The 18,670-nt window shown below is 40.1% G+C and overlaps 1 protein-coding gene across 2 annotated transcripts in view; it reads left to right on the top strand.

Annotated features, from left to right (window-relative positions):
• The window catches only part of AGXT2 (alanine--glyoxylate aminotransferase 2), a 46,787-nt gene that overhangs the window by 18,378 nt on the left and 9,739 nt on the right, over positions 1 to 18,670 (top strand). For both annotated transcript variants that reach the window (XM_061187694.1, XM_061187695.1), the window contains exons 5-11: positions 1,404 to 1,498; positions 2,126 to 2,219; positions 2,907 to 3,000; positions 6,819 to 6,919; positions 7,486 to 7,578; positions 16,302 to 16,434; positions 17,877 to 17,968. In XM_061187694.1, coding sequence (XP_061043677.1) covers positions 1,404 to 1,498; positions 2,126 to 2,219; positions 2,907 to 3,000; positions 6,819 to 6,919; positions 7,486 to 7,578; positions 16,302 to 16,434; positions 17,877 to 17,968 — 702 coding nt within the window. The remainder of the gene's footprint in view (positions 1 to 1,403; positions 1,499 to 2,125; positions 2,220 to 2,906; positions 3,001 to 6,818; positions 6,920 to 7,485; positions 7,579 to 16,301; positions 16,435 to 17,876; positions 17,969 to 18,670) is intronic.

Here is an 18,670-nt window from a genome sequence, read left to right as displayed (position 1 = left end):
GAAACGAGAGTATGGGTCGGAATCTGGTCTGTGCATTGAACATCCGAAATGAGTGCGCTAGTGGCCATATCGGAAAGCACTCTAGGAGAAGAAAGGAATTGATGAATTACTGGTGAAACCAGCCGAAGTTCACTTCATCAGTTCCAAACATCTGCCTCTCCTTGGTCACTCTCCTCACCACCACATCTTTGCAGAAATCACATAGCAGGAGCCCCAGGCTTCCTGACACTCTCCTCTGTGTTCCTCAGGAAGTTTTCATCTCTTTGCTCCACAGCCCCTCTGCAAAGTCATTGGCATTTCTTCTTTTTTTTTTTAACTTTTTATTGTATACTGGAGTAGAGTTGCTTAACAATGTTGTGTTAGTTTCCGGCATCCAGCAAAGTGATTCAGTTATACATAACCATGTATCTATTCTTTTTCAAATTCTTTTCCCATTTAGGTTGTTACATAATATTGAGCAGAGTTCCCTGTGCTACACAGTAGATCCTTGTTGGTTAACCATTCTTCTTTAACAAAGAGTGGAGCCATTTTTTTAGAAAATTAATATACCATTAAGTTCATTTGGTCTGAGATGCACTTTGATATTTTTGCTAAATGAGATGTTTTTCTGTGTCCGAAATGATTGAATTTTTTAACTGAATTGAGATGTTAAAATGTTGGCCAAGGTTTGCATTTCGGGATTCAATGAGTTAATACATATTTAGAACAGTGCGCCGTACCTGGTGTTAGCTATTATGATCATCTTCCTGTATTATTTAGGTACCATATTTACTATGTTATCTACAAGAGATGGAGGAAGTTGCAAGAGCTGCAACCTCAGTTCAGGGCAGGCACACTCATGGATGAGTAGAGGCGAGGAAGCCCGCAAGGGCACAGCCCCGGCCTCCCAGTTGCCGAGCCTGGAGGATCCAGTACCCTTCAGTTCTCCCCTTTCTTTCAACCAGGATGAGCCGCACTTTTTTGTTTGTTGCCCGTTTGTTTTAACATTCACACACGCCCAACAGGCTCTTCTGGGAGCCTGACTTGTTTCAAGCCTTCAGAATCAGGTGGGGCGGTTCAGGTTCAAGAACCAAGCGACCTGGTCCTCACATGCCCTCAGCCACTAACCACTGTACATCTCAGCAAGTCTCTCCATCTTAGCACTCTGCAGAGCATCAGGTAAAACCAATGCAAATCTGGAATATTTCACAACTCCGACAATCCCTTATTCATTTTTGTATCTCTAGTGCTTAGCAGCTGTGCAGTGAATAGCTGTAGAATTAATATAGTAATTCAATGATGGGACTGCTGGTATGAAGGGAACTCTCCTTAATAATCAGAGGCTGGGATACACTGTCTTTAACAATTTCAGATGAATTGGGTAATCATGTGTCTCACGACCATGTGTCTTTTTTTTTCTCCAGGTCATTTTCCTGATGAACAGTGGCTCAGAAGCCAATGACCTAGCCATGCTGATGGCCAGAGCACACTCAAATAACACAGATATCATTTCTTTCAGGTAACCACACCTTGGAACATTCAACTTTAACATTGACTCACCCCAATAGTTAATGTTTATCTTTAAAATATAGCCTAGAGCAGGAGAGGGGCTTTCCCAGGGTGTTTTTCTAATTTTAGATTTTAGGGTAGGGTCAGTCAAATGAATTTTATGGCTGGATAACACCATCCAAATTGGCCTGATCCAAGGTAGGGGTCCCTGACTGAGGTAACCAAGAGTTTGGAGTCCCAGTTTTGTCATAGATTCTCCTATGGAATTAAAAAGAATGTGACATGACAGCTTTTTAACTTTAAAGATATGGTATAGAAACTAACACACAACAGTTTTCATCAACTATGCTCCAATATAAAATAAAAATTAAAATTAAAATTTAAAAAAATAAAAGTTAAAAAAAAGGTATGGCATTGACTATGACCTATGCCAAATAGTGAATGATTGGTCTGCACCCCCAGAAGCTCATGACTTTGCCATATGACACTGGGCCCACTTTCATCTCTGCTTATGGGAAGGAGCCATAGCCTGAATAGCCTACATGGACTTTCTTTTTTGTCCTACCCGGTGTTCCACAGGCCAGTGATCATAGAAAAGTAAACTTAACTCAGTCCTCCCACTGTTTTCTGTCTGCAGAGGAGCCTACCATGGATGCAGTCCTTACACACTTGGCTTGACAAATGTAGGGTTCTACAAGATGGAACTCCCCAGTGGGATGGGCTGCCAATCAGTAAGTTTTGAGATTTTTGTCATATTTCTCTAAAAACTCCTGGGTGTATGGAATCATTTAGCAGATTTTCCAGGCATTAGGACTAGAAACTAATACAAATTAGCTTATATTAGATAACTATAATTAATCAGGGGCTCAATTTGACTTAATCGAATTAAAGACCATTTAAGGGAAATGTTTCTTAGGAAGACCTTCAGAGTCTGAGTAATAATTAATGATAGAGGTTTTTTTAATTTTGTTTTGCTTTTAAATAAAATCAAGTAAACTGCAAATAAATGCACTGAAATAACTTCCCAGAGCCTTGAATGCATAAAATTTCCATAGAGTCGTCCCTGTACTCACCTTCTGTTCTCACTCACTGTTTCCACGTTTTCAGCATCAGAATCAGATACCTAATTATTCTTATTCTTTCAGATGCCCTTACCGACCAAACTCTTGAGCAAATTGTTTCCAGGCTGACATTGAAATCAGTTTGCTTTGTAGAGTGCCCTCATAATTGATTTCCAAGAAAAAAAATTATCTCTTCAAAGCAGAATATTAGGTTTTTGTCCTAAGTGGGAGAAGAGTAAAGGAGGAATCTTAGTTTCAAATTAAGAAGCCCTCTTGCCTTAACTGGTACCATAAGTTGCCCCAAATTGGCTGTCTTGTGTTCACGTCTTGCTAAACTCCCTCTTTTGTCATTTGCAGACGATGTGCCCAGATGTTTTCTGTGGCCCTTGGGGAGGAAGCCACTGCCGAGATTCTCCAGTGCAAACAATTAGGAAATGCAGCTGTGCACCAGGTCCAGCTGGGCAGGGAGGGAGGCACATGGTGGAAGGTCAGGAGGGATAAGGAATGTGGAGAGAGGCAGAACCATTCCTGAGCGAACAGATTTGAAAAAGTGGGAAAGGGAAAGCCAAGGCAAATACAACTAGGAAATCACCCCTCACTGAACTAACACCTCTTCTGCCAATGGCCACTATACCATCAGAGCATCCGTCTCCTGTTAGGAAATGCATCTCTACATCTCATGCTATCAGAGCTAAGCCAAAAACAGACTATCACCTGGTGCTTCACTAAAGGCTCTCTCTTAGTTCTCCCAGCAATAGCTCTGCTACCAATTTTAAAAGAAAACAAGGTTTTTTTGAGGGATTATTTACCAATTCCCAATGGGAGGAGGGGAAAGGGGAAAGAACATTTAGAAATCTCAAAACTCCAGTCAGGAAGTTCCCCGGGGACTCAGAATACCAGCCAAAATGAGAGCCTTTGTCAAAACAGAAAACCATTCCTGAAGTCTGCTGACATCTCTTCAAAAGTTGTAAAGGCATCCTCACAAGGAAAGCCACTATTCATCAAGCACGTTGATATTACATTCTTTACCTCTTCTTCACGGGAGGAAGAGGAGGCATGGAGACAGCAACTGCTCTTTACTCATCAGCAAGCCCCACCTCGCGCTTGTCATCCCAGGGCAGGACCCTTTGGACAGCTGCCCCTAAGCAGTGCTGAAGGAAATTACTAATCGCTCCAGCCGAGAGATCTTTAATGGAACAGGGTGAGTCACTGGGCTGAGAGGAAGAATGCAAATGGAAGCCTTAAAAATCAGCTTCAAAAGGAAGAAAATTCACAGTCAGCTTAAAATTCAGATGGGATAATGGCAATACGGAGGTAGGAGGATGAAAGAATGAGCTTTAGAACAAGATGTTATAGTCACAGAGCTTAAAAGCATAGGGAAGTTTAAAGCTATCTTTCACACTCTCCATTTAAAAGATGAAGAAACACGTCCACACCTAGGAGGCCGAGAGCTAGGACTTGACCCCAATTCTTCTGCCCTCAAAGCCAGTGCTCCCCAGCCATGACCACCCTTGTTCACACCGATATGCCAGCAGGAGGAACCCAGGCTTAAAAATAATTCCTACTCTGCTGGCCAGGATTGAAGAGACACATGAAGTCAGGAGCCCTGGGTTGGACTCTTAGCCCTACCGTGGCTCAGCTGCAAGCAAAAGTTCCATCTTTTGCTTCCGTTTCTCATCTGTGAAATGGAGGCGGCAATACCTGCCCCCATGGCCCCTCATCCCAGGCCTTCAAGAGACCAAGGAAGAGAGCTTTTGTAGAAGCAGGCAAACAATAGCGATGCCAAGTACAGCCATGCCTGTATCTCATATCCACGTGACACCAACAACTAAGATCTGTTGGATGAACCTCACAGATGTCAAAAGCACCAGCGCAGAGCTTCAGCATTAGAAGCCCTCGAGACATGGCCACTTCCTTCCCTCCCAGCTCATGTCCCTCCCTCTCTGAGGCCTTCTCTCCCTCAGGCCAACTGGAATATACCAGAGCCCCAGGTCATCTCTCTAGTGACCTCTAGAGGTTAAATGATAGTGACAGACAGACATTTCTGCTTCTCGGAACTGTGGTCTTTGGCACGTCTGAAGTCAGCTGTTTTCTTAACGCATGTCTTCAAGAGACAAGACTGATATCATATCTTTATACAGAAAGGGACTTCAGCCTCCTCTGATGCTTTTAGGGCCTGAGAAGGGTTTGGTATTTGCTGTAAAAAGGCATATTCATATATGTTTATAAATGCATCCCAACGTGTGAATTATTCTGAGTATAGAAGGTTCCAGTTCTCCATTCCTCTTAGAGTTCATTCAGTGGGCACATCCAGGTGCCAGTCTTGGTTGGGGGCTTTTTTTTCACCTCAAAAGTATGTCATCATTCCCCACATAGGCATCCATTTTTGAGCCTAATATAGATATTTATGTGGTAGATTTCATTCCCTTCCTCCACCCCCTCCTCAGGACTTTTTCTTTCCCACTGGTCATTCCAGTCCCTGAATTTCAGATGTAACCTGTGATGAAAAGCACCTCTCAACCCACTACCCCTCAATGTTCCAAACCTGGTACTGATCATGTCATTTCTCTTTCTCCTTTTGCAAGACAAGTTTCCTTTTTCTTAAAAAATTGTTCTTTCTTGGCATCTCACTCTGCTTAACTCTCTCTTTACCACCAGCTAAAATGAAAACTCTTCCCTCTCTACTCCGTTGCTTGGATAACATCCAGGAGAGCATCCCCTCTCCACTCGCTTGATGTTGTCATGGTGACACTACAGCACCAAGTCTCTCTCCAGAGGCGACCTGACCTGAAGTCACAGCAACGAGCCAATGAAGTAAATGCGAAATGAAGGAAAAAGCCAATGACAGTTGATGACCTCTCATCACTGAATTTGTGGGCAGTGGGGGGGGGAAATTATGAAAGGTCTAGCGCACGTTCAAGCAAAACCTTCTCCATGGTTTGGTTTTGTCCAAATTTAAGCCATTAGGGTTGATTTTGCTCCACCCTTTGATTTCTCTAGTTACAAATGATCTTACTAAATTCCCAAATTATATCCTTTGAACATATGTCTAATTCATCCTTTAGGGTCATCCTAGGTTGTTTTCTCTTCCTTTCTTAATAATAATAAGAAATTTCAATCTCTAGGGGCACAGATTTATTTGTCTACTATATCCTACCCATCATACAACATAAGTGATGCTAAAAAATGTACTTTCTGGGTTTGCTATTCATTTCATTACTTTCTTCCTCAAACCCCCAACCCTCAATTCCAACTAACTAAAGATCAGGTAACTCTATCAAACAAGCTTTTCCAAACATCGCATGTAACCTCAAAGTATGTTTGGGGCCAGGTCATGTTTTTCCCACTTTTTAATGAAGAGCTAAGTATTCAATATAAAATATATTTATGGTTCACTTTTGAAGACGATAACTGAAGGTTTCCATTCCTTATCTCTAGCCTTCAGGAGACAGGATCGCATCCATGCCTCTAAGCAAGAATCATGGTGGTAGACGGTGACTTGCCTCCCAGACTGCTTTCAGCAGAAACCCCCCATCACACCCACCTCTCTCTCTGCATCTCTTCTGCTGTCCATGGATGTGGGTTTAGATTCAGAGACTATGTGATGCTGTTTAGAACCAAATTACAGGTGTGGATAAAAATTCTGAAGGTTCAGTCATATATGGATGTACTTGATCCGGGACCTTTGGTATTCCAGAGGAGAAAGCTTCCTCTGCCTTGCTATAATGGATGAAAGTTATCTGACTGTAGTACATTCCTCTTTAGACTGACTTCTGATTGCTATATAAACATATTTACTAACCATAAAGACTGAGATACTTGGTAGCTTTAAAATTGTACATCAGATTAAGTATCAATGAAAGGTAAACATAGTTATTTCCAAATAGATTAAATCCACACAGCAATTACATTTGAATTAAATCTACGCTGTTGAGAGGATCAGTATCCTTAGGTGAAACAGCTATCTATACCAGACTCAATGATGCTTTGGAGCGTTGCTTCTCCAGATGGAAACAACTGAAGTGGTTTGTTTATGCTTTTGTGGCTATGCTAGTCTTGCTGCTCGAAACAAAGTGTGAGTCATTCTGACAGAACGTTCAGAACATTCAGAAACATATATCCTCATATTCTGGTTTACTGTATCTTGAGGGACTTTATTCAATTTACTGTCCTGTTTTCTTTTTTTTCTGTTTTCCCCCCATTCTTCTGGATGCCATTCTCACATCTTCAAATGCTGTGTTTTCTGTTGTTGTTGTTTGTTTGTTGCAGACTGCTGCCAAGCTAAAGATCAGTATATTGAACAATTCAAAGATACTCTGAGCACTTCTGTGGCCAAATCAATTGCTGGATTTTTTGCAGAGCCGATTCAAGTGAGTGTATTAACCAAACATTAATTGAGCTCAGTTCTAAATTATCAGATTTTTAACTCATACATTCTAGAGAATTCCAAATTATTTAAGTGACCACTGCTATGTCCCTCTCCAAACTTAATTCAGTCCATTGGTCCCCTTACAAAAGAGAAGGGGGCTGGTTTTCAGTTGACCTTTGAAAAAACCATCTCCTGCACTCCCAGACTGAACAGAGAGATACATGAAACTATTGAATCCCTAAATCTGTAAAAATAGAAAACCCCAGCAATTTTTAGTTGTTTATCACCCACACTGTCGGGGGAAGCCTTTCTATAATCTTACTAAATCCCCTTAATCTACTTTTTCTCTACTCTCAGGAAAGAATATGCTTGCATCCTTTTTCAGCAGGCATGGCATAAGAGTAATGGCCCCTCTTTTCACCCATAGTTGAAACAGTTCTAGAGACTGTTTTAAAAATTGCTGGTATCACTAATGCTAATATTGATCATGACCCATCTTCAATTTTCTTTTAGGACTTTCAAGGGCTGTGCTGTTACTCTAAGTCTTCTTGGTTTGCTCTTTTGCAGGGGGTGAATGGCGTTGTCCAGTACCCAAAGGGGTTTCTAAAGGAAGCCTTCGAGCTGGTGCGTGAGCGGGGAGGCGTGTGCATCGCAGATGAAGTGAGTGGCCATGGAATAGGTGCGATACAGTGCAGCCGGGACAGGAAAAGCACAAGGAGAAACTTCTTTAAACCCTCCTCTGTGGTCCAGGCAGAAAGCATCTACTCTAGGGATTCCAAGACGTGGATATAAGTTAATGAAGCTTTGGCTAGTTGACTGGTTAGTTCGTTATTGGATTAGTTGGTCCATTTAATCAAGTACAACAGAACTTAAACATCCAAATTGAAGTCTATCAAATAAATTGTTAACAGGCATAGGTGATGCTGCCATTCCGCAACATACTTTTAGAATACCTTTTGGGGAGTGCATGTCAGGAGCAGCTTAAACTTAGTTTAATCTCATAACCAAGTTTTCATCTTATTTTTTGCCAAAAATATTATTAACCAGTCTGGAAGCATTCATCTTACCTTAATAACAAAATTTGTTTGAAAATCATACTTAAAAAGAAAAGGTCCCACCTCTAAGTTCGAAGAGGGCCACCATCATAGATATTCAAAAAGTAGTTCCAGGGACTTCCCTGGTGGTCCAGTGGTTGGGACTCCACGCTTCCACTGCAGGGTCACGGGATCAATCCCTGGTCTGGGAACTAAAATCCCACATGCCATGCTGCATGGTCAAAAAAATTAAAAATTAAAAAAAATTTTTAAGTAGTTCCAAAAAATAAATTCTAAAATAGTTATGGCAACACTATTGAAATAATCATACAGTCTCTCTAAGGGGACACTTTAAGGGAATAAAATCCATGGGCTCTGTGAGCTGTAGCCTGTGTCTTTCCTAAAGGGATTAATTTACATTATAATCACACCCCTTATTGGAGTGTATCTGGTCTTCCGCCTCCTGAGAATAGCAATGGAGATCAAAAGACAGAGGGTAGTCGCCAGGGCCTCCAAAGTGCTCCTGGATCATTTCTGGGTGACCCGTCATGATTCTAACAAGTGGTTAGACCACCAAAAACAGGTGGAGAACTTGAATGATTCATACTTGTTTCAGTCCTGCCATCTTTGCCTAAACAGTTTTCCTCAACTAAAACATCCCCTATAGGGGACAGTGGGCTGCCGCCTCAGCAGAATTCTTTTGCAGTTTCCTCCCATGCATCCAGGTCTCTGTGATCCCCAGATGAACTGGACGACCCCCGGGCACTGCACGGGGAAGCGTGGGCCAGCTCCTCCTGTTGTGCCCATCCTCCCTTTCCCATCCTGCCCGTACAAGTTTAGGGAACGTGAACCAAAGTCCTGAAGAAAGTTACTCTGCTATTAAAAGAAGAAAAGTCTATTCAGTCAGTTTATAATTAGCTACACTGGTGAAGAGAATAAGCTTTAACCTTTGGAATCAGCCATAGTGAAGCTGCCACCATTGGATTAATTAGCGGGAAGGTAGATTGAATTCAAAGAAACTAATGGATTTCAGAATTTCCTATGGTATGTGTTTTTATCATTTTCAACAACCTAATTGGAAACTAACACAGGGTGACCTTCAGAAGGACTGTGTTAATGAGTAGGTAAAGATAAGAATAGCTAGAACTTTCTGAGCACTTACTAAGTGTCACGTGCTGTTCATAATGCTTTGTATGTAATAACTAAGTTAATGTTCATCACGATTCTGTAAGGAGTGTCCAGTTGTAATTATGCTGATTTTACAAATGAGTGAATTGAAGTCCAAGATGGTTAATTTGCCTGTCGAGATCATGCAGTTAGTAGGGACAGAGCCAGAACTCAAACCACATTAAGCCAAGGCCACACTAACCACTGGGTAAACCTGCTTTTCAAGAATGACAGAACAGTAGATAGACTCATCCACCAAAGGGCAGACAGCAAAAGCAAGAAGAACTACAATCCTGCAGACTGTGGGACAAAAACCACATTCATAGAAAGATAGACAAGATGAAAAGGCAGAGGGCTATGCACCAGATGAAGGAAAAGATAAAACCCCAGAAAAACAATTAAATGAAGTGGAGATAGGCAACCTTCCAGAAAAAGAATTCAGAATAATGATAGTGAAGATGATCCAGGACCTCAGAAAAAGAATGGAGGCAAAGATCGAGAAGATGCAAGAAATGTTTTAAAAAGACCTAGAAGAATTAATGAACAAACAAACAGAGATGAAAAATACAATACCTGAAATAAAAACTACACTAGAAGAAATCAATAGCAGAATAACTGAGGCAGAAGAACGGATAAGTGACCTGGAAGACAGAATGGTGGAATTCACTGATGTGGGACAGAATAAAGAAAAAAGAATGAAAAGAAATGAAAACAGCCTAAGAGACCTCTGGGACAACATTAAATACAACAACATTTGCATTATAGGGGTCCCAGAAGGAGAAGAGAGAGAGAAAGGACCAGAGAAAATATTTGAAGAGATTACAGTCGAAAACTTCCCTAACATGGGAAAGAAAATAGCCACCCAAGTCCAGGAAGCACAGCGAGTCCCATACAGGATGAACCCAAGGAGAAACATGCCAAGGCACATAGTAATCAAATTGGCAAAAATTAAAGACAAAGGAAAATTATTGAAAGCAGCAAGGAAAAATGACAAATAATACACAAGGAAACTCCCATAAGGATAACAGCTGATTTCTCAGCAGAAACTCTACAAGCCAGAAAGGAGTGGCATGATATACTTAAAGTGATGAAAGGGAAGAACCTACAACCAAGATTACTCTACCCGGCAAGGATCTCATTCAGATTCAATGGAGAAATCAAAAGCTTTACAGACAAACAAAAGCTAAGAGAATTCAGCACCACCAAACCAGCTCTACCACAAATGCTAAAGGAACTTCTCTAAGTGGGAAACACAAGAGAAGAAAAAGACCTACAAAAACAAACTCAAAACAATTAAGAAAATGGTCATAGGAACATACATATCGATAATTACCTTAAACATGAATGGATTAAATGCTCCAACCAAAAGACAGAGGTTTGCTGAATGGATACAAAAACAAGACCCATATATATGCTGTCTACAAGAGACCCACTTCAGACCTAGGGACACATACAGACTGAAAGTGAGGGGATGGAAAAAGATATTCCATGCAAAGGGAAATCAAAAGAAAGCTGGAGTAGCAATACTCATATCAGATAAAATAGACTTTAAAATAAAGAATGTTACAAGAGACAAGGAAGGACACTCCATAATGATCAAGGGATCAATCCAAGAAGAAGATATAACAATTATAAATATATATGCACCCAACAAAGGAGCACCTCAATACATAAGGCAACTGCTAACAGCTATAAAAGAGAAAATCGACAGTAACACAATAATAGTGGGGGACTTTAACACCTCACCTACACCAATGGACAGATCATCCAAAATGAAAATAAATAAGGCAACAGAAGCTTTAAATGACACAATAGACCAGATAGATTTCATTGATATTTATAGGACATTCCATCCAAAAACAGCAGATTACACTTTCTTCTCAAGTGCGCACGGAACATTCTCCAGGATAGATCACATCTTGGGTCACAAATCAAGCCTCAGTAAATTTAAGAAAATTGAAATCATATCAAGCATCTTTTCTGACCACAACACTATGAGATTAGAAATGAATTACAGGGGAAAAAAACATAAAAAACACAAACACATGGACGCTAAACAATACATTACTAAATAACCAAGAGATCACTGAAGAAATCAAAGAGGAAATCAGAAAATACCTAGAGACAAATGACAATGAAAACACGACAATCCAAAACCTATGGGATGCGGCAAAAGCAGTTCTAAAAAGGAAGTTTATAGCTATACAAGCCTACCTCAAGAAACAAGAAACATCTCAAATAAACAATCTAACCTTACACCTAAAGGAACTAGAGAAAGAAGAACAAACAAAACCCAAAGTTAGTAGAAGGAAAGAAATCATAAAGATCAGAGCAGAAATAAATGAAATAGAAACAAAGAAAACAATAGCAAAGATCAATAAAACTAAAAGCTGGTTCTTTGAGAAGATAAACAAAATTGATAAACCATTAGCCAGACTCATCAAGAAAAAGAGGGAGAGGATTCAAATCAATGAAATTAGAAATGAAAAAGGAGAAGTTACAACAGACACAGCAGAAATACAAAGCATCCTAAGAGACTACTACAAGCAACTCTATGCCAATAAAATGGACAACCTGGAAGAAATGGACAAATTCTTAGAAAGGTATAACCTTCCAAGACTGAACCAGGAAGAAATAGAAAATATGAACCGACCAATCAAAAGTAATGAAATTGAAACTGTAATTAAAAATCTTCCAACAAACAAAAGTCCAGGACCATATGGCTTCACAGGTGAATTCTATCAAACATTTAGAGAAGAGCTAACACCCATCCTTCTCAAACTCTTCCAAAAAATTGCAGAGGAAGGAACACTCCCAAACTCATTCTATGAGGCCACCATCACCCTGATACCAAAACCAGACAAAGATACTACAAAAAAAGAAAATTACAGACCAATATCACTGATGAATATAGATGCAAAAATCCTCAACAAAATACTAGCAAACAGAATCCAACAACACATTAAAAGGATCATACACCATGATCAAGTGAGATTTATCCCTGGGATGCAAGGATTCTTCAATATACACAAATAAATCAATGTGATACACCATATTAACAAACTGAAGAAGAAAAACCACATGATCATCTCAATAGATGCAGAAAAAGCTTTTGACAAAATTCAACACCGATTTATGATAAAAACTCTCCAGAAAGTGGGCATGGAGGGAACCTACCTCAACATAATAAAGGCCATATACGACAAACCCACAGCAAACATCATTCTCAATGGTGAAAAACTGAAAGCATTTCCTCTAAGATCAGGAACAAGACAAGGATGTCCACTCTCGCCACTATTATTCAACATAGTTTTGGAAGTCCTAGCCATGGCAATCAGAGAAGAAAAAGAAATAAAAGGAATCCAAATTGGAAAAGAAGAAGTAAAACTGTCACTGTTTGCAGATGACATGATACTATACATAGAGAATCCTAAAGATGCCACCAGAAAACTACTAGATCTAATCAATGAATTTGGTAAAGTTGCAGGATACAAAATTAATGCACAGAAATCTCTCGCATTCCTATACACTAATGAGGAAAATCTGAACGAGAAATTAAGGAAACACTCCCATTTACCATTGCAAAAAAAGAATAAAATACCTAGGAATAAACCTACCTAGGGAGGCAAAAGATCTATGTACAGAAAACTATAAGACACTGATGAAAGAAATTAAAGATGATGCCAACAGATGGCGAGATATACCATGTTCTTGGATTGGAAGTATCAATTGTGAAAATGACTACCCAAAGCAATCTACAGATTCAATGCAATCCCTATCAAATTACCAATGGCATTTTTTACGGAAGTAGAACAAAAAATCTTAAAATTTGTATGGAGACACAAAAGACCCTGAATAGCCAAAGCAGTCTTGAGGGGAAAAAAACGGAGCTGGAGGAATCAGACTCCCTGACTTCAGACTATACTATAAAGGTACAGTAATCAAGACAATATGGTACTAGCACAAAAACAGAAACGTAGATCAATGGAACAGGATAGAAAGCCCAGAGATAAACCCACTCACCTACGGTCAACTAATCTATGACAAAGGAGGCAAAGATATACAATGGAGAAAAGACAGTCTCTTCAATAAGTGGTGCTGGGAAAACTGGACAGCTACATGTAAAAGAATGAAATTAGAACATTCCCTAACACCATACACAAAAATAAAATCAAAATGGATTAGAGACCTAAATGTAAGACCAGACACTATAAAACTCTTAGAGGAAAACATAGGAAGAACACTCTTTGACATAAATCACAGCAAGATCTTTTTTGATCTACCTCTTAGAGGAATGGAAATAAAAACAAAAGTAAATAAATGGGACCTAATGAAACTTCAAAGCTTTTGCACAGCAAAGGAAACCATAAACAAGATGAAAAGACAACCCTCAGAATGGGAGAAAATATTTGCAAATGAATCAACGGACAAAGAATTAATCTCCAAAATATATAGACAGCTCATGCAGTTCAATATCAAAAAAAAAACCCAATCCAAAAATGGGCAGACCTAAATAGACATTTCTCCAAGGAAGACATACAGATGGCCAAGAAGCACATGAAAAGCTGCTCAACATCACTAATTATTAGAGAAATGCAAATCCAAACTACAATGAGGTATCACCTCACACCAGTTAGAATGGGCATCATCAGAAAATCTACAACCAACAAATGCTGGAGAGGGTGTGGAGAAAAGGGAACCCTCTTGCACTGTTGGTGGGAATGTAAATTGATACAGCCACTATGGAGAACAGTATGGAGGTTCCTTAAAAAACTGAAAATAGAACTACCATACGACCCAGCAATCCCACTACTGGACATATACCCAGAGAAAACCATAATTCAAAAAGACACATGCACCCCATTGTTCATTGCTGCACTATTTACAATAGCCAAGTCATGGAAGCAACCTAAATGCCCATCAACAGACAAATGGATAAAGAAGTCGTGGTACATATATACAATGGAATATTACTCAGCCATAAAAAGAAACGAAATTGGGTCATTTGTTGAGACGTGGATGCATCTAGAGACTGTCATACAGAGTGAAGTAAGTCAGAAAGAGAAAAACAAATATCGTATATTAACGCATGTATGTGGAACCTAGAAAAATGGTACAGATGAACCAGTTAGCATGGCAGAAATTGAGACACAGATGTAGAGAACAAACGTATGAACACCAAGTGGGGAAAGCGGTAGGGGGTGGGAGTGGTGGTGTGCTGAATTGGGCGATTGGGATTGACATGTATACACTGATGTGTATAAAATTGATGACTAATAAGAACCTGCTGTATAAAATAATAATAATAATAATAATAATAATAATGACAGAACAGCAGTGTAGAAAGACAAAGATAGCAGAAAATGAGGGAGCAAAAGAAAATCTTGAGTGTGGGGCCAGTGCTGCCACTCAGTGATCTTACATGTCTTCTTAATTAGCTAACCTTGACTCTCTCTTCTTTAAAATGAGGAATATGGAATTTGAATAAAAATAGGCCACTGCTGGAACCACAATGGGCACTCAGTCTTTGCTGGTCTGGCATGGGCTGGGTTTAAATTTTAAATTCACTGCTTTTAGGCAGGGTGTGCACGCCCATAGTTCCATCCCCACTCACTGATGTAGACCCAGCCTGCTTCTCTCAAGACGATCTGCTCCTCATCCCTGAAGACATTTGAGTTTATGAACCTTAGAATGAATCATCTCTGTTCGACTAAAAGATTCTATGGAAATGATACTTCCTAGGTGGCTAAACATGGTTTATGGACCTACATAATTTCACGTGTTGTCCAAGCAGTCTGATCTTTTACCATTTATTGATGGTACTTTGATAGATGAAGTGAAAAATTAAGATAGGCAGAAAGGCAAAATGGATGGATTTGCCATGAACTCTTCCTACGTTATCTCATTTGGACAAATTCGTCAGCTTGTCCAGAGGCCCGTAACTAGGAAGTCGGAGACCCAGGATTCGAGCCCACGTCTGTCTGACTCCCACGTCTAAGCTCTTCTCCTATGTTGTTCACTCTCATCTAATTGTAACCCCCAACATCTGCCTTTGCAGCAGCACCCTGGAGAGAGCAAGAAAATAATCAGGAAGCCTGAGAAGGACCCTTGCTCCTTCAAGTGCATTTCAGAATCAACTTCAAGTGCCCACACCTCTACCCCAGACCTGCAATGTGTGTATGTGTAGAGAGAGAGATAGACAGACAGCCCAGGAGACTGAGAACCAGAAGGAGATCAAGGAACCTTCACCAAAAAGGCTCTGGCGAAAATTTGCATGGAAATGTTTGTGTGGCTTTATTCACTTAGGCACTTCCGCCACTTTTTTATCCATTCTACAAACACTAAGTGTCTACTTTTATCAGGCACTCTGCTAGGTACTGTGGATAAAGAGAAAAATAAGATACATGTATGCTGGTGATAATAGTCCAAGGTGAGAGGTTCTGACGACAGCTTAGGTGCCTTGAGTGGGGGCCCTAGTGGGGCTCAGGAGACTCTTCCTAGCCCAAATAATGATGAAAATGTGTTTTGAAGGAGAAGAGGAGTTAGTGAGATGAAGAAGTGGGGAGAGGGCTTTCTAGAAAGAGGAAACAGCATGCACAAAACAACTAAGTTCAACTTAGTTCCATCCTGACTTAACTGACTCAGCTGGGTCCTCCTCATGACTAATTCTCAGGAGGAAAAAGAAATCACAGGGAAGAGGATGACCAGCCTGTCTGGGCTGGGTGGTGGGCACCCCAGCACCAATTTGCTTACTGTAACTCTTGCTTCATCCAGCCTGGGGCAGACGCAGCCTTACACACAGGAGATCCTTATCAAGGATTGCTTTTTCACATGCATTATTTATATGACCCTCACAGCAGCCCTGTGATGTATTGCTATTGTTTCCACTCAACAGAGTTAACATGGATTCAGAAGAGTTAAAAAACATGTCTAGAATCACACAATGCTAGTAACTGGCTTTTGGTGCCTAAAAGGTCAGGCACAGAATAAGTGCTTTCTCCATAATAGTACGAGGATGGTGATGACGATGACTGATGATGATGATGATGATGTTAGGAAGGAGGAGGAGATTGAAGAGGAGGAAAGAGAAGAGACCAGAAAGTCAAGAAAAAACCAACATTTCTTGAAAGGTTTCTGATGATTTGGGACTGGTTTCCAATTATTTGGGACTTGTTTCCACAGGTGCAGACAGGATTTGGAAGGTTGGGTTCTCACTTCTGGGGCTTCCAAACACATGACGTCCTGCCGGATATTGTCACCATGGCTAAAGGGATTGGGAATGGCTTTCCCATGGCAGCAGTTGTGACAACTCCAGGTAGGAACTACAGGAAGTTTGTGTCTGCTTCTGGGTCTCCTGCATCAGCAATGGTAGAAAACATGTGTATTGGAACTTGTGTGGGCTAGAGACAGTGATGGGATTCCCAAGCAATGAAAAAGGGAAACTGTCTGCCAGATGGTGGAAGAGATGGAAGAAAACCAGCCCTTTTTGCTCTTGCTGTAGAGAAGACTAATTCTCCCAGACCCACAATGAAATGCAGGGTTCTACTCTACTGACAAGGTCTAGGCAAACGTGCCACAAAAACAAAACCAACACAAGAGATCCTTCCTAAACAACCTGAAGCCAGCGCTGAAGTTTCCAAGGGAATCATATTCTTGAAGGACACCCTGACCTGGTCTTGCCACACCAATAAGCTATAGACTCAAGGTCCAGAGTGATAGTTTTCTCTGTTGATCATCAAAAAAACAGCTAAAGACAATACAATCTCACTTAGCTAGAACATTCTATAAAATGAACATTGGAATTAACTGTATTTCCCACTTTAGTGAGGTTTTACAGAAAAGAATTTTATGAACCATTTAGTGTTGAAAATCTTAAAATTATTTCATTTGTTTTTCCCACCAATGGTAAGCATACTTGAGAGGCTCCAAAGGATAATGAAGTGCCTCGTAATATCTCAGTATTTTTATTGAATGAAGAAAGGTACTAAAATGTGGATGTAGAAGGTGAAGTATAATGAAGCAAATATATACTAACCCTGAAACAATCTTGAAATTATATTATGATATCCTTGATACGAGATTTTTTTAAAATATTTCCTTCTTAGGAAAATTCCACTCCCAAGAGTGGAATATAGAAAAAAGGCTTAGCTAATGAAGGTTCCATGTAAGTTCCCATAAATCAAGTTTTAAAGTACTTTTCAATTCATACAACACATTAAAGATTTTTATTATTAAACTTCTCATTGAATAAATAAGCAATTTTTCCTTATCCACTGTATTAGTCAGCTTGGACTTATTCTCTCACAGTTCTAGAGGCTGAAATCCAAGATCAAGGTATGAGCAGAGTTGGTTTTTGGTGAGATCTCTCTTGCAGATGAACACCTTCTTGCTGTGTCCTCACATGTCCTTTTCCACAGCTAGAAAGGGCTCTGAGGTCTCTTCTTCCTTGGAGAATACCAATCCTATTGGATTAGGGCCCCACCCTTATGACCTTAATTACCTCTCTAAAGGCCCTGGCTTCAATTACAGTCACATTGGGGGTTAGGGCTTCAACGTATGAATTGGGGTGGGGGAGGGAAGAGACACAATTCCAACCATAACATCCACTATCTGGTGAGTGAAGAATGAATTGGACGCCATGAAATGTATTACACGTACATATACAACATGAAGGTAAATATAATCCAAATGCATGATGGGAGATTATAGATAGGAATGTGTCACCCTTTATCCACTTTTATTCTCCACCCCCCCCAGAGATTGCCCAGTCTTTGGCTAAACGCCTGCTTCACTTCAATACCTTCGGAGGGAACCCCATGGCCTGCGCCATTGGATCATCGGTGCTTGAGGTACTTTCCAGCAACCGCATCAACATCACTCATTTCACTAAACGACTACTTCAAAACTACACACACATTATCAGAACTCTATCACATTTCATGATTAAAGTGAAGAGTTAATTCCTAGTCCATGAATTTCAGTTAGATTTCCAGTTATTATTCTGCCCCCTCCCCCCTTTTTAAGATCTACTGTGAGTGCTTCAAGTATTGGATATGAAAATAATATGTAATAAACCTCACACACATGGGAAATATAAGAATTTCCCTAGCTAGCTGGTAGCACTGAAATTTCTCTGACATTTGAGTGGTATTTTATGGATAGTTACCAATGGCTATCCTTGATTTCAGTTTAATTTTGGTCCTGTCTTGTATATGCTTCCTTATTTTTGTTGTACTGTCATAAATTAAAAGAGTAAAGAGCAAGTGAGTTCTATGCAATTCCAACAAGGTGATTCAGCTGTGGTTCAGCCCCAGGCCATTGATTTTGCCTGGGGTCTCATCTGTTGAAAAGATTTTTTAAATGCCCTTGCTTATATGCATAATAGCGTTTGCTTAAAAGTGTAACGTATTTCTGGAAGAATGTCCAAGAAATTAATAACAATGGTCGCTTGTGGGGAAGGAAACTTGGTGGCTGGGGAACAGGGATCAGTGAGGCTCATTCTACTCTATGCTTCTGTACTTTCTGATGTTTGAACAAGGCACGTGATTCAC

The sequence above is a fragment of the Eubalaena glacialis genome, chromosome 4, assembly GCF_028564815.1.
Source record: "Eubalaena glacialis isolate mEubGla1 chromosome 4, mEubGla1.1.hap2.+ XY, whole genome shotgun sequence".
Classification (NCBI taxonomy): Eukaryota; Metazoa; Chordata; class Mammalia; order Artiodactyla; family Balaenidae; genus Eubalaena; species Eubalaena glacialis.
Note: the sequence above shows the minus strand (reverse complement) of the source record. Positions and strands in the feature narration are given on the sequence as shown.